Source organism: Dipodomys merriami, unplaced genomic scaffold, assembly GCF_024711535.1.
Source record: "Dipodomys merriami isolate MVZ:Mamm:240054 unplaced genomic scaffold, mDipMer1.0.p SCAF_14, whole genome shotgun sequence".
NCBI lineage: Eukaryota > Metazoa > Chordata > Mammalia > Rodentia > Heteromyidae > Dipodomys > Dipodomys merriami.
In genome coordinates, this window is record NW_027202715.1 from 31485247 (window position 1) to 31501197 (window position 15951).

At 38.5% G+C, this 15951-nt stretch overlaps 1 protein-coding gene across 2 annotated transcripts in view; it reads right to left on the minus strand.

Annotated features, from left to right (window-relative positions):
- Prkg1 (protein kinase cGMP-dependent 1) overlaps window positions 1-15951 on the minus strand; it is a 1047684-nt gene that overhangs the window by 968129 nt on the left and 63604 nt on the right. The window contains exon 1 of one of the 2 annotated variants that reach the window (XM_070021098.1): window positions 4756-5509. The exons of the other annotated variant lie outside the window; for it this stretch is intronic. Coding sequence (XP_069877199.1) covers window positions 4756-5066 — 311 coding nt within the window. The 5' untranslated portion in view covers window positions 5067-5509. Of the gene's footprint in view, window positions 1-4755; window positions 5510-15951 lie in introns of those variants that run through there. 2 annotated transcript variants of the gene reach the window in all.

A 15951-nucleotide genomic window follows, 5' to 3' on the forward strand; every position in this document is an offset into this window, starting at 1 on the left:
TATGCCTTATAACCTGCAAACAGCAACAATAGAAACATCGCCTGTCTTCTACCCTTTCCCATTAGGAATCCAAACCCAACTCTTCAGTGAAATAACAAGTAACCCGAGCTTAGAAATGTGGTCAGAAGAGCAGGGAAGTTGGTTATTTGTATTCTCAGGCAATCTCCACAGCTACTCTATGTAAGGACTTGACAGTATTTTTGTTATAAACCCCATTTGAGGGGCACACAAATTGACTGTGTTTCAAAATATCCTAACAGAATTCCAGCAACCTAATGTCTTACATTTTTATAAAGATTTCCTCACCACCTATTATTTTATTGCATAGAATGTAATGTCAAATTAACCACCAAATTCAAATTAGAAACCAAGATAATATTGTTAGGTCAGAAATTAACTCCTCCACAAAAACAGGAAACGATGAATTTCAAGAATTAACTTTACATTCAATTTTCACCTTTGTCCAGTTTGCCAAGAAATGGAAGGAATCTCAAGTGCTGGTCTGTGACATATAATTAGATTATTTTCAATGGAACATTCTCCAGTGAGTAGCAAGAAGTTGGTTCCTTTAAGAATGAAATGAGTTTCTTCAAAGGTTTCCATCATCTGCTGCTTGCTTACCTAGTGGGTACTGTTATGGCCACTGTCAGGACTGCTGGTAAGGGGAGCAGTATTGAGAGACATTCTGAGATTCAGAGCTTTACCTGCTAGTAGGCAACATTTAATTACCTACTACAAGTAGGTAACAACTTGTTATCTACTAGTTGAACTAGTGTAAAACATACACACACTCTCTCTTCCTTTCTCTCTCTTAAAAAAATAGAACTGTCCTCTTATCTACTTTATAAAACTAATCATGATTGAGATTCTCTCTCCTGTCTGACCTCAACTTTTCTTCAACCTCCTCTATGGTACTCTAGTAAAGCCACAAGCTGCTACCATTCCCTCCTTCCCAGATGTGCTTTGTCCCCTTGCGGATGGTTTGGACTGGAGCTCTTCCATCTCCCATGCCCTCTCCTCTGTCTCTTATCCCATTAGTAACCACTCTAAGTCATGTCAGCCCTACAAATACTTAGTTTAAAAACTTGCATTTACATGAGAGTTTTCTGGTAGCATAAAATTAAATGAGCTCTGTATAATTTGCAAACTGTCTTAGTGTCTCTTGTGTGACTCATCTCACTCCATTTTCTATTTACCTCTGCAGTATTTTTGCCCCTATTAACTCTTTGATGGCAAGACCTATGTGTCACTCACTCCTAATGCCTCACAAGATTTTGTACATGGCATACGTCTCATAAAAGGATTGAGCTAACCTGTAAGGCACATTTGAAAATTAATTCCTACCTTTGAAGAGATCTGTATTTTAATATTATGTCTTCTACAAGTACACTAAAATTATGTAATTCCCTTGGCCTAATGCAGAACTGAACATACAACACTGAGGAGGATGTTTCTCTTGAGATAAAGTTAGTGTCAGTGTTTAGAAGATCATACATGGTGTGTTTTAAATCCACACTTCCTTTAAAATTATATGTATACATATATATTTCTCTTTTATCCTCAGCTCTTCCATAGTACATCACAATCACAAAACAAAACAGAATACGCCAGCATTCTGTAATGTACCTCTCAGGTGAAAAGCAATGGCTTTACAAAAATACAGAGAAACTAACAACTTTTGATAGGAACTGAAATCTATGTAGTCCAACAGAAATGGCATGGAAACCTGTGACTGCAAAATGGAAAGGATAGATAACACTAAGACTGAGTAGAGGGTTTTGATCAAATATCAGACAGCAAATAATCTACTCTAATATACTCTAATACCCATTATTAGGGTCAAAATATCATGAATAAAATTACTTTAGAAGTTCATAAGAAGCATTGTATTATCTGATCTCATAGAATGGGTGCTTGGCTTTGTTTGTTCCATTTGAGGGGTTTACTTGCTCAACTTACTTCCACACATTCAGCCTAGTAATTTTACATTTCCAGGTACATATTTGGTAATGGGAGTATATAGACCCTAATTTTCTACTCAGATCTTAACAAATGTTGCAGAAGTGCCCTAACTCCATAGTGAAATCTGACAGGATCTTACTTTCCATTTCCCAGCTTAAAGGAAAAAAATAATATCAAACCAAAACTGTCCAGCTAATTCATATTTTAAGTTAGTTTATAGATTACTCAGATGATCAAAAAACATTAAACAAGTATGTTTTCATACATCAAATAATTGAATGAATATCAGCAGGGAAGTTACCTACATCTAACGGAATGCGAACTAAAAACTAACATGAATATGGGGCTGAAATCAACTTTAGCCTACTTGGATGGTTTCATTTTAACTTGAACTCACAATATGTGTAACCTTAAGAAAGATAACTATATTCTTTAGGTTGCACTACAGACTAAATATAAAGACACACACACACACACACACACACACACACACACACACACACACACACACACACACACACTTGTTGCCAGTAAGTCTGAATAAGCAAAGGATTTAAATGAAGTAAATTGAAAAGCAAATAAAACTTGTTTAGGATGGCAAGTTTTCTACATTCTATGTAAGGCTATTCCTAAACAGTCATTCAAACGGAATGAGATAATAATCATTGTGCATACAACATCCTTCTTTTTCCCCTAAGAAAGGTGCACTCTACCATTCAAGCCAACTCTATTCTCGTTTTCTTTACAGAAGTGTGAAAAAAGAACAGATGTTTTTCCAAAATTATTTAAGCTTGGGAGACATGCTATCATTTTCTTCAGTATAATCCTTCAGAATCACAAGAACCACCATGGCAATACCTTCACGATTAAGTTCCTTAAAATACAAGTTATTACATAAATAACAGAATGTAATATTCAATCGATTCCAGTGTTTACTTGAGTGGGATTCTATGAACTATTTCCCACCCTGAATTCATTTTTCACTACGGACTTTAAAAAAAGCTACTTTTTCTAGGTGTCAAGCAGTCGGAGCCTTCTAAAACTTCGTACATCCTCCATTCCCTTTCCTGCTGCCCAGATTCCTTTAGATCTTCTCTCATAAAATGTTTAGACTGGAGTTATCAGCTGGCTTGATCATACTTCATTATAAAACCTATTAAAATATTCCTTTTATAAAAGCGGAGTTTGTTCTATGTTACTCCAAAGTCCTAAGGATACTAAGGATGAGATCCTAAAGAATGCTTAACGATACAAAGAGCTGTCTTTGAGTTATTTTTTTCATTATGCAAAACTTGGCCCAAGAGAGATGGTCATGTACATCGTTAGCTACAACAGGCAAGCATGTCAGGACTGCAAATCAATTTACCAGAGAAAGTAGCAGTGGTTTCAGATCACTCGGGTTTCTAAGACAGGCTTCCGTCTGCTGAACTATAAGGACAACTTGCTAAGGTCAGAATCTCAGAAATGTCCATCCCTATTGTCTCCTCTCCACTCCACTGAATACAAACTCCTCTGACAGCTAACCCTGCCAAGGAACTAATGTAGGTACAAGGTAAGCTCCCTGGGAACCCACATATACCCGTACAATTGTTAACTTGTGTAAACCACCACTAGTACCTATGTCTGACCCCTCAAGCAAATTTGCTCCTTTTAGGAATTGCCAATATGTAGGAAGGGAAGGCTTGTTTCTAAGGGACCTTCTGTTATTATATAACACGTGTCATCCAACTAGTGTCATGTAGCAGAGTCTTGAAATCCTTTGATTTATTAATCATGTCACTGCCTATTAATTAAACATACCGCTCATACCGGTAGTCTGGCTCATCCTCGGTTGCCCTCATGTCCTGTTGATTCCTTTCCATATGGACTCTGAGTTGAGTGTTGTGTAACAAGTTTCATTCAATTTTTCCATCCACTGACACCAGAACTACACTAGTCTCTAAAATGCCAGAAGAATACCAGAGTCTTTGCCTCGGAAGTCAGGAGTAAGGCGAAAGATGTGTCCACACTGTCAACAAATCCAAGTGTACCTATCTGTGTTTGACCCTGGAAATAATGCAAGCTCTCTGAAGGGACAAGGGGTGTTCATTAAGGGATCATAGAAAAATTCCTTCAGGAAAATAAGTAACACTCTCCCTCAGATGTTATTAAGAAACATCTTTTGAAAAGCAGCAGACTAGGCTTCCATTTATGGGATTGTAAATGTCATCCAATTCAGGAAATCAAAAAATTTTCCCCTTTCTAAATGCATATTTACTCTCTCTCTCTTTTACACTTTGATGATGACAGAACATCAGGTTTGAAGGGAAACAGCGTGAAGCTCCAGCATGTTAGCATGTTAGAGCCACAAAAGAACAGAAAGTATAAGGGGGTGATATCAGACGCATTTCATTTCAAGTCAGAAGAGCCTGCCTTTAGGATTTTCTGGCTGGCCAGGTTTGTCAGGGCTTTGGGGATTTTTTTTTTTTTAATTCTTCTGTTCACAGTCACTCACACACACACCTGGGGCGCGTTCCCAACACTATGTCTTGTATCAGGGTGGTATATATGAATGCGTGTGTATATTAAAAACAAAATACCTTGGCATTTGACAAAGAGACGAAGGCAACGTTATGTGCAGTGAGTCTGGCACAACCCGGCAAGAAGTGCTCATGAAAATGAAACATTTCTGAGGATGACAACAGACACAGCAAGCCCGGAGGGGCGGGGGCCGACAGACAATACAGAGACCCGCGGCAGCATCCCACCGCCAAGGGGCCAGGGCCACCCCGGGCGTGTAACCCCTTCGCTTACTGTGGGCTCTTGGGGTAGAAAGGCAGGGTCACATGGCTGAGATCCTGGATGTCGAAGGCGGTGGGCTCGGCGGAGATCGCCTGGCGCTTGGTGCGCGGCTCGCCTTGCAAGGTGCTGGCGCTCTGCTTCTGTGCCTGCTGGGTGGCGGGTCGGATCACCGAGCGGTACTTATCCAGCTCGTTCTGCAGCTTCTGGATCAGTTCGTCCTTCTGATCCAACTCCAGCTCCAGCTCATCGATGAGGGCATCCCTCTGCCTCAGCTCCTCGATCTTCTCCTGGAGCGCGTACTGTAAATCTCGCAGGGTGCCCATGCTCCTCCGGGCTGCCGGGGGCTCCTTCCTGCCGCTGCTCCGCGTCTTGGGGCTTCCTCCCCTCTCCGATCAACTTTCCCCAAAGTCGCCGCCGCTGCCTCCCGAGTGCAAAAGCTTCCTACTTGAGACCAAAGCCAGCCACCCTGGCTTCTGAGCATGCCCAGTTCCCCCGCTCCAGCCACCGAGAGTTTCAATGTGCAGATTCCACTTCTCTGGGCTTTGGCGACAGGCTGAAATGTTGTGGTGGGGGATCGGAGCAAAACAGCAGGTCCAAAAATAAAGAAAGAAAACACCCCGGGATCTAACCTGGAGCGTGGTGGGCGCAGCAGCGGTGCGCAGGGGAGAAGAGCCCCCGGGGCGGGCGCGGGGGCCTGGGAGCCGCAGCCGCCGGGAGGAGGGGACTTGAGTGGGGTGGGATGCGGGGGGCTGCGGAGAGGGGTGCTCCCAAGGCAGGGGCTGCTCCGCCAGGATCACCAACGCTGGACGCCAAAGGAAACCAAAGGAAGCCGGCAGTGTGTGGGGGGAGGCTGATAAAGCTCCGGGCGCGCTGGGGGTGCGAAGGCGGAGCAAGGCTGGAACACAACTTGGTGGGTGGAGAGGTGGGAGGCAGGGGACCGCGAAGACCCCCCCCCAGCCAACTGGACAGGCGTCAGGGGGCTCCAGGGCATACCGATCTGGAAGAGGTTAGATTAGGATCCTGGAGATGTGCAAGGGCAGGGTCGACTTTGCATCCTAAAAACTCTGAGCTCTTGGAGGTATCTTGACCCAACCAGCCTCACCGAGGAAAGCTCCCCACCGATGTGATTTGAGCCCTTGTTTCTTCCATCCCCCCCCCCACCCCCCTGCACCTTTCCCCACGGGGAGCGCCTCACACAGGTGGCTAACGCTTGCAAAGAAACTTGCCTCTTCCAGAGGTGAGAGCGATCGTGCCTGAGAGGATTTCCCCTGACATCCGAGGTGCTTTGGGGGGAGAGGGGAGGAGGTTGGCCTCCCTCAGCCCACAGGTGTAGCTAATCTGCAGTTTCTGCTCATTCTCCCCTTCCAGAGGAGTCTGAACTCAGAGCAATCAGTTCTTCTCAGGGCAAAGGCCAAAATTCCAAACGGACTGGGATTCTCCCGTTAGAAGTTCCCCCACCCCAACCCCTCTGCAGCTGAGCTGCACTCAGATGGGCCTGGTTTACTTTTGATTGGTTTGATGGAGAAGGTGAGGGGGGCGGGGGGCCGGGGGCGGGGAGCGGGTAAATAATTTCTGTGTTGCCAAGCGCGTTTAGAAAGTAGACCGTACTTTTATGACCATTACTGGGATGACCACCAAGCTGTTGGGAAAGGAACGTCCCCTTTGATGGGCAAGGAGAACATTGTGACACAACTTTGAAGATGAAGATATATATTTTTAAAAAGACAGGTGCTGCAGGATATGGTACCCCATACCAATCACTGCCATAACTCCATCCTGCGCCCATAATATTTACTGTAAATGATGACAAGTAGGTAGCGACCTTTCTGTCCAAGGGTTATTCTCCCATTCTGGAAATACTTGTTCAAAAGCACTCCCCCCACCCTTTCAATACCTATCTAACATTTAACCTCCATTCCTTATATTTAACTAAATCTTTACTCATTCAACTTTATAGTTTCTTTTAGCAGCCTTTCAAGGACTGCTCTTGGATAGTCAATATTAAAATCCTCATTGTTATACCTATCCATATCTCTTAACACTAAAAGGGAGGGGGGGACTTTAATTCCGGCTGAATGACATTGCTGATCTCATCACTGGAATTTAAAGCGAGCCAGCAACACAAATATGTCTCAAAACAAACAAATCTAACACTTCCACATAGTTTTTCTTTTAAATATACAATTTTCTGTACATAGGCTAAAAGAGGGGGGAGGAGGACGGGGGGAGGAGCCAGTTACCACTGGGAGCATCACAAGCATTTTTATTTAAAGTATACCTGCGGGTAATTAAAGGTGTAAATGGCCAAGGATATGCAATTCTAAACATTCTTCCACAGAAATTATGATCTAATTCTCCTTAGTACCAATGACATAAGATGTTTAATTTGTCTGCTTTCCAACACAAACATTTTCAGAAGTGCTTTTATTTCAGGATGTAATATATAGAAAGATGTAGATGTAGATGTAGCTGTGAATAATTCCCGACATTTTCATTTGTAATGCATAGCTTACAAGTAGGCAGCAGTAAATAACAGTTCAGAATTATTGTTTAATTAAAAGTGAACCAAACCAGAAGTATTGTGACTTGTATAACTGATTACATTCTAAAAGATTTTTCTGTGTCCACTTCCTTCTCCTAGGCAAAAGTCCAAATTCTGATCTTATTTAACCACTGGGAATTTATCACTTCCCTGGGAAAATGTTTAACACCACATGAATTTATTATAGACATGTTATTGAGAGCCATAAGGTCAAAAGTTTATGTCCAAAACCATGTCAGAAACAATATATAAGGGACATCATTAGAAAAGTGCTAAGTAGGGATTGGTTTGTTGGAGTCCATACAAGTTTTCAGTGAGGGTACTTAACATTTCCAAACACAACAAGGCAGAGAAGCTCTCACTTTTAGAAAGTCTATCCATATGAAAGAAAAGAAAACTAGAAACTAATGCATTTTGCTTCCTTCCCCTTGTCCCCCAAAGCATAGCACATCAAAACTATTCAAGAATTTTGATAATCAAGGTCTAGTTTTCATACTAAATTGGGTAATGACTGTTTACTTCTTAAACTATCAGAGCTACACAAACTGTAGTCTGTATCCATAGTCTATTTTCATTTTAATTAAATTTTCATGATACAAAATGTGCTGCAGGATACAGAGAATAAGGAGTCTTTTGTGACAAACACAAAGAAAGGAAACAGGAAAGAGTGGATTATTTCAAATGACTTACACTTTCAAAGCTACTCAGGATACAGAATATAATGTTGTGCATTATTTTTATTGTTATTTCTTTTTACAACAGGGCCTCCCTACAAAGCCCAAGCTGGCTTAGAACTTGCCATGTAGGCCAGACTGACCATGAGTTCTCCATTATTCTCCCTTAGCCTCTGAAATGCTGGAATTACACCACAATTTGACATCAGGATGAATATTGTAAGTGACTTTAACTGGCTCTTTAGGTTTTAAGGGACAAGATTATTTTATTTAAAACATTTGAATGATTCTAATGTTTTTTTAAAATGCCTTTTGCATAGTACCTGGTAAAAGCTACAACTAAATTTTATTTTAAAAATCATCAAGTTCCTATGATTTCTTCTCAATATATTCATTGTCTTTACTATGTAACCCATACAAAATTTAATTGGTTAAGTTAAGGACAGAGTCCAAGCACAAGTCTGTACACGGATTTAGAGTGGAGTGGAGTGGAATGGCATGGAGAGATCTTCCCTTCTTCTCCACAACCCACAGACATTTCCCAGCGAGGATAAAACCTTGATGTTAGATTGTTTTTTAGAATAATATAATTTTGAAGAAACTGAATCCATACTCTGGAATGCTAAAGTCAAATCACAATTCCCTTTTCTATCGCTTAAGTAGAAGGAAAGTTCTATTTAGAGCCAGACTATGCAGTGGTGTGCTGAACTCTAATCTACTCCTCAACTTTGTACCAACCATCATGCCTGAGAATAAACATCACCTTGTCTTCCTTAGTAAGAACTTGCAATCATTTGCTGAGATATTCAACAAAGTAGATCCATTTTAATACTGGAAAGTTTTTTAAATAAAGTATGTTTGCATGTTTTACCAACATACATAGCGTCAAAAGAATTGTAATGGTTTTGTCATCCAATTGATCTAATAAAATAGAGGCACTGAATCACATGGGATGGAGCTCAGATCCTATCCATCCATCCTGGCCTTGAGCATGACTTCTTAGTGTTTCCACTGGTTTTGATTCTAGGTCCAGAGAGAACACAGTGTCCTTTACACTATCTACCTTGACTTTAGGGTTGGGAAGGCAAATGAAAGAGAAATGTGGAGCAAGAACAAGATTATTCCTAAAGTTACTCCCCCCTCCAAAACTAAGACTGTACAGACTGCAGCAGCATTCCATTCTGGTTTTGAGTAACCAATTTGCTTGGGGTTGACCCAGTTTTAACATTAACTTTCCTTGGAACTGTCCAGTAATTCTCAATCCTGGGGTAAACCAAGATGGCCACCCTATTTAGTTCAGATTTACTGTGCTTCTCTATTTTATAAATGCATTCCACTTCTGTTTTCAAAGTTACTAATAATGAAGCAAGGAAGAACCATAATGGCAGTTTTTAGGCACATTAAAAATATGCATTTTATTATGTGAATATGCTTTAGAAAAGCAATCATGACTTATATTTCAATGTATAATAATATACCATGGAAATTGTTCTTGGACTGGAAAGGGAAATGAGTCAGACAATATAATTTTAATTGCACCTTAACAAATTAGACAAGGATTCTCTTTTCATTGGTACATTTCTTTTAAGAAAACAAACTTAGACTGGTTTCCTATGAAAGAAGATCAGCTATTCAAACACCTTTAACTATCATATTAACTCTGATAGATTCAGTCAGATGAATATAATCATGATAGAATTGGTCATATGAAGTGGACAATTAAACAAGTGAAAGTGAAAGTTCTAAACCTGGGCTGTTTTGTTTCTTTAAATGGTAAGTTTGCATAGAAAAAAAATTAATGATAACAAAAATAACCCCTTACTATAGAGAATGGGAAAGTAATAGTGCCCTGTACTGTAATTACTAATGTGCTTAGCATTTATACTGAATTAGTGTCATGCCTAATATTAGTTGAAATGAATTCTTATAGTTCATTGCTTAAAATGATGGCAAGTTATTATTGGAATTTAGCCTAAACTAGTCCTCACAAAAATCCACACACTATCTAATAAAATGAAAAGTTCTTTGTACTCATTAGTAAGCTGCTCTTTTCCATTGCTGAGAAATAAAAGGTTATAAAGAAAAAAAAGTTATATATTGAGTTATTTTTAATGAATGGAAAAATTCGAAATGCATACACTATAATTTAAAATGCTTTCTTACAAAAATAGTTTTTTCACTTCAATGTAAATCCAGTAAACATCGCAGTGCAACATCATAATATTCTGCATTTATGATTAATAAATTCATTCTTTAGTTCCATTTCAGTGAATCTTCCGGTATATTAAATGCACATCACTCACCAAGTTAATGCAGCAGTATTTCACACAAAATATTTTTTAAAAAAGCATTTGCAACAGTAATTTTGCTTTTGAAAACAGGTTTGATGTGGTTGATAGAAAAGTATCTCTACAGTCAATGACTGTTCTTTTGTTGTTGCTTTGCTTTTGAGTGGCATGTAATACATGAAATTAATCATTTTCATAAATCAAATTGATGTAAAGAAAACCTTAATTTTACTTCAAAACCTTAAAGTTTTGTTCAAAATTAGCAAGGTGTAAACCGATAATACGGTTACACTAAAACAGGAGTTTGAGGGAATTTTATCTGTAAGTAAAATGGCTGAAATGGGCAAAAGAGAAATTTGTATATATTGTGGGACTTCCGGGATTTAGGAAGGAGGAGAGCTGCAGACAAAAAATAAAACCTTACAAAATTACAAAAATGCCTTTACCCTCATTAACTCATTGGGCAAGTATGTAACAACAACTTCTAACTAAGGAAATCTTGAGATATCGTGACAGTTATGCAATCATCATAAAATAGAATTTCAGAAATTCACCTTTCTTTTCACAAGCAAATGGAGCAGTAGGCTTGGGAAATAACTGGATAGCAGTCCAAGGACAAAACATGCTGCCTGCCATTTATGAAAACATCACTCTTGGAACCAGGATAGAAGCACCAAGGTAGGACCCATCCGATGCATATATTTGCAATGTGTTGTTTTAATAAACTACAAGTTATCAGTCACTGTTCCTACTATACATATTTAGAAATGATTCAATAATTCTTTGCTGGACAAGAGAGGACTTTTTGAAATTCATCTTTTTCAAAGCTCAAACATTTAGGCCAGTAAGCAAATAATATTTTAAATATTAGTGGTTTCCTATTTAAACTTAAAAGACTAATGTATACACAATTCTTAAAAAAAAAAAAAGAAATGTCCCAAACAGCAACAGAATTAATGTTACATAATTCCTGTGCCCATACAAGTAAATATAAAAAGAGATGGCTATGCAGTTTGGGAATTAAGAGCAGAATATCCAGTGTCTGTCTTGAATCATCGCATTATATAAGAATGTTTTCACTCAGAGATCAGAGTTAACATAGCGAGTTATGGAAAATTCATCTAAATGTTCCATAAAACAAAGCACAGCCAAAATTGTAGCTTCTAGTTTCCTTAAAGTTGTATGTTTGATGCCTACCAATATTAAAGAGAAAACAAAAAATGACATGGAAATCTTCAAAACCCTTTTCATTGTGAAATGTGACAAGTGATTGCAGCTGTGAGGAACAGAGAGCATTTGATGAACATTGCTTCTTTTCACTTTCCAGTGTCCTCTAGTCCACATGCATTGTATTATTTCAGTGTTCCCATGGATCATTCTCTAGTTCATACATGCATACTAACACAAATTCATTGCCATGATTTGGCATCCCGTCTTTCCTCATCTTCTGAAAATAGAAAGCAATATATATCATGGAATTTTCATCTAGAATTGAACACAGGCATTAATTAACTCATTCTCCCAATCTGAAGTGTGATGAAACCTAGAGGCCAAAGTTCATAAAGTGACAGGGTTAGAATCAATGTGTTCTTGTCCTCATCCTGATATTCTCCCGGCCTTTCATTTGGTCTTTCTGTCATTACTACACACCGAAGACTGGCTTGCTTCCCATGAAAATCCTGCCTTGCATCTCTTAGTAAACAATAATTGCTAAAGCCAACTCACACTTCAATTTGAGACAGAAAGCAAAGTATATTAAGAGGTCTTCAAATTGGCTAAGTAGCTTCCCAAACCATATGGAACTTTGATTGCTGCTGTACATTTAATTGTTTCCAGGTACATTGGATGCCTTATTTAAAGCATCTTCCTCATTCATGAAATTCCTTCCTGTCTTCTACATCACAACAAAGTGTGAAATGAGCATATACCAATACTAGCCCCCTCCTAGAGCATGGCTAACCAAAAGTATCTCTTTCTGAAAACCACAGTCTGTTACCACAGCCAACGACATGACAAAAAGCCACGAACACATGACAAATTTGGTGCTAACAGGAAGGGCTAGCATTGCTATTCAACCCATAATCACATTTCCTCTCTTTAAAATTAGCTTGAGTTATAGGACTATTGCCTAGGTTGTGAATATGTTCAAAGGAAAATTACACTGGGATCAAAAGCAAGAGAGTAAATTATTAAGAATTAGTTACTCTGGGGAGGGGAAGGGGAATAACAAAATGCTGAAACCAGGACACAGGATGACCATTTGCAACAATGATGCCCACAAGACAGTGTATTAGAAATAAACTTTACAACTTTGGCGGTGGGGAGGAGTTGGGAAGGTGGGGAAGGAAGAGATAGTGGGAGAACAACAAGGGAGGGGGTAACAATGCTCCACAAGAAATGTACTCATTGCCTTACTCATGTAACTGTCACCCCTCTGTACAGCATCTTTACAATAAAATAAAAAATAAATAAGAATTAGTTATTTAAAGCCAGATTTAGTGTCTTATACCTATAATCCCCCACATGAGGAAGGCCTAGGTAGGAGAATTGCAATCTGAGGTCAGATAGCAAAAGTGAAATTCCATCCAAAAACTAAGCTGAATCAAAAAAAAGGTTGAGGAACATGACTCAATTGGTAGAGCTCCTGCCTAGCAAGCATGTGGGTCCTGATTTCAAACCCCAGTATGATCATCAACAAAGAAGAAAGGAAGAAAGGAAGAAAGGAAGAAAGAAAGAAAGAGAGAGAGAGAGAGAGAGAGAGAGAGAGAGAGAGAGAGAGAGAGAGAAAGAGAGAAAATAAACCACTAAGTACATAGTTGTGTTCTACTGACCCTTAAACTGATCCTCATTTCTGCAGTCTCCAAGAAATTTCATTATAACATTTTGGGGCTTTTCCAGTGGTGTTTCCCTTCCTGCCTGTAAAGCCCTTCTCCTAACCCCTTTCACTATCTTCAAATCCCAGCTCCATCACCATCTCCCATCTTTTTAGTCAATAATTGCATGATTCTATTCTTCATTTCTCCCCTTAGAAATTCCCTCTGATAGTCCTTCTAAACCATCCCACATCTTTCCTTATAATAGTGCTTATCATGATTTATAACTTTCAGAAATACAGTTAAATAGCACACCAAGATCCTCCCTATGTATTTGCTAATTGCTCTGAGAAATTAGAGGTAAGAATAAAATGCATGAAGTCAGCCATTATTTACTAATATCCATAATCCTTACCCCTCTGATCAAGTAAGAGAGGTTAACAAGACATTTTTTTCTCTTGTCATCCAACTGGTGGTCTATAATATCTAATAAATAAAGGCTCAGTGGAAGCTTTTCTGAATCTAATAAATCAAGTATATCAGAGGCTTAATTTTTAAAAATATGCTTATATTATTCAGAAAAAAAGAAGAGACATCTCTCTTTGAACAACGTATTTGTTTGCTCAGACTCATCATAACATTGTTTATTTTCTGATACCTCACAATCCTAGAAAATAATACCTCTTGGTAACCAACCAAGTGTTCAAACTACAGCAAGACAATCAACCTTCTGAAGTACTTTTAGACCACCATAATATCAGATCTTTGTTATTTTTAGGCTTAAAAATATTGTCTTCAAGGTCTGTTGCCATTGTCTATACCAGTTGCGATTCTGCAACTTCTTCCTTGTGTCTTTCACTATTCTAGTTACTCCTTCAAAAGACTAGTCAGTCCATAGAGTGGCTCATTGCCTGTAACATAATCCTAGCTACTCAAGAGGCTGAGATCTGGAGGGTTAAAATTTGACACCAACCCAGTCAGAGAACTCCTCAAGATTCCATCTGCAAAATAAACAGGGAGAAAAAAGCTGGACTGGAGGTATGACTCAAGTGATAGAGCACCTGCAGAGCTGGCAGGAGGCCCCAAATTTTAACCTCAGGAAGGCTGACTTGAAATTGAACTTTCTGAGTAATCCGTTATATGTTCATCTTTAAGAAAATTACTCATCATTCAGTATTATTTTGAAAGCAGATTCTTCCAAATGGGGTACTTACTAAATGAGTTACTTCCCTGATTGCTAATAAATTGCATATGCCTCAACTGATCAATTCATTGAGAGTTGCCCTGGAAGTTCACACTGAAGGAACATCTGAAGAAAATTCATGCACAAGGAACAAATTTAGCTCACCAATTCATTCAGTTCACTATCTTAGCTCCTCATCTCCATTTCCCACTCTCATGCTCTTGTTCTATTTCTTTTTTTCTTTTTCCTACAGGATATCAGAATACTTCCTTCAAATAAAATCATGAACTCAGTAGCACAATCCACTGAACACCGAAGTGCTAGCCTTCCAGATTAGTAGTAAGTATAAAGTATTACCACTGTGTTAAGCAGTTGGACAATTAAAAAAGATGTGGTTTGTTGATGCAAAGGAGAAATATTTCTCAAGTAGATGTTGCCTGTCATTTTGTTTTTAAGTGAGCAAGAAGATTTTTAAAGTTCTTTATATTTATTATAATGGAATATAAGCTTGGGGGCAAATCAATTTTGTCTTTTTTTTTTTAGTCTTTCCTATAAAAATTTGAAGAGACTCTTATCTATGAGAAAGACCCAAACTTGGTCAAATTAGACTCAAAGCTCCCAAGTTACTCTCAATAAAGATCTGTACCTCAGGGGTATAATGCTGCTTGATGCACTCAGTGGACCCTGAGTTTCTGACTTGCAATCATGAGAAACTTCTCTACCTTCGACAAAACCTAAGCATTAACAGACAATTCAGTGTAGGAATTTTTTCTACAATGTTCCACCAATGGAGGAAATCTCCTGATACTGCATTGCTGAGCTCTAGTGGTTTTTAGTTATATTAACTCCTCCTATAAAATGGGAATTGCATCAATATACTCAAGTACTTCTGGAAGATGCTTTTCCTAAAAGGAAAAATAGCTATGATTGATACTAATTATGCTCTAAAAATATAAGTGTGTGTGTAAATATGTGTCATAGAGAAAAAAATATATAACCTTGATTCCATTCAGGTAAAATAATACTTGTAGAAAGCAGTTTCTAAGATTTAACTTTGCTATTTCCTTAAAATATAAGCTGAAGGAAAGCATTTCATGTTATTATAAAATTATATTACTTGTTTGCATGATTCAAATTTTTAAATGCACTTCCATAAATAAGATACAACTGCACCTAATAGTACACTGCTCAAATTTTTCTCTTCAGTCATTAGTTACTAATTTCTAATGGATGAAGTACAGAACTAAAGGTGCAATTGCACCCTCTACTGTTCACATTTTAACTCCATATTGAGCAACACATCATAAAAGTAACATGAAAGTCACATTCGTTTCATTTTGCCATTCATTGGAAGATCTTATAAAGGTAAAAAAACACTTGTTAAATTTTGTTTGTTGTTGTTGTTTTGTTTTGTTTTGTTTTAATGTACCCAAGACTGTTTACACAGTGTCTATTTTATTCAAGATATTATACTATTTACCCCATTTATGAATACATAAATCAGTGTCTTAAAATCTCAAGCAATACTAGAAATATAGTAGGACTCATCTATGACTAAACTGCTAAATTTTCTTTAACAATACAAATAAATAGTTGCCATGTGTAAAATTAATTGTACTGCCTAGTGCTGGTGGCTCACAACAGTAATCCTAGCTTCTCAGGAAGATGAGATCTGAGGACCATGATCCAAAACCAGCCCAGACAGGAA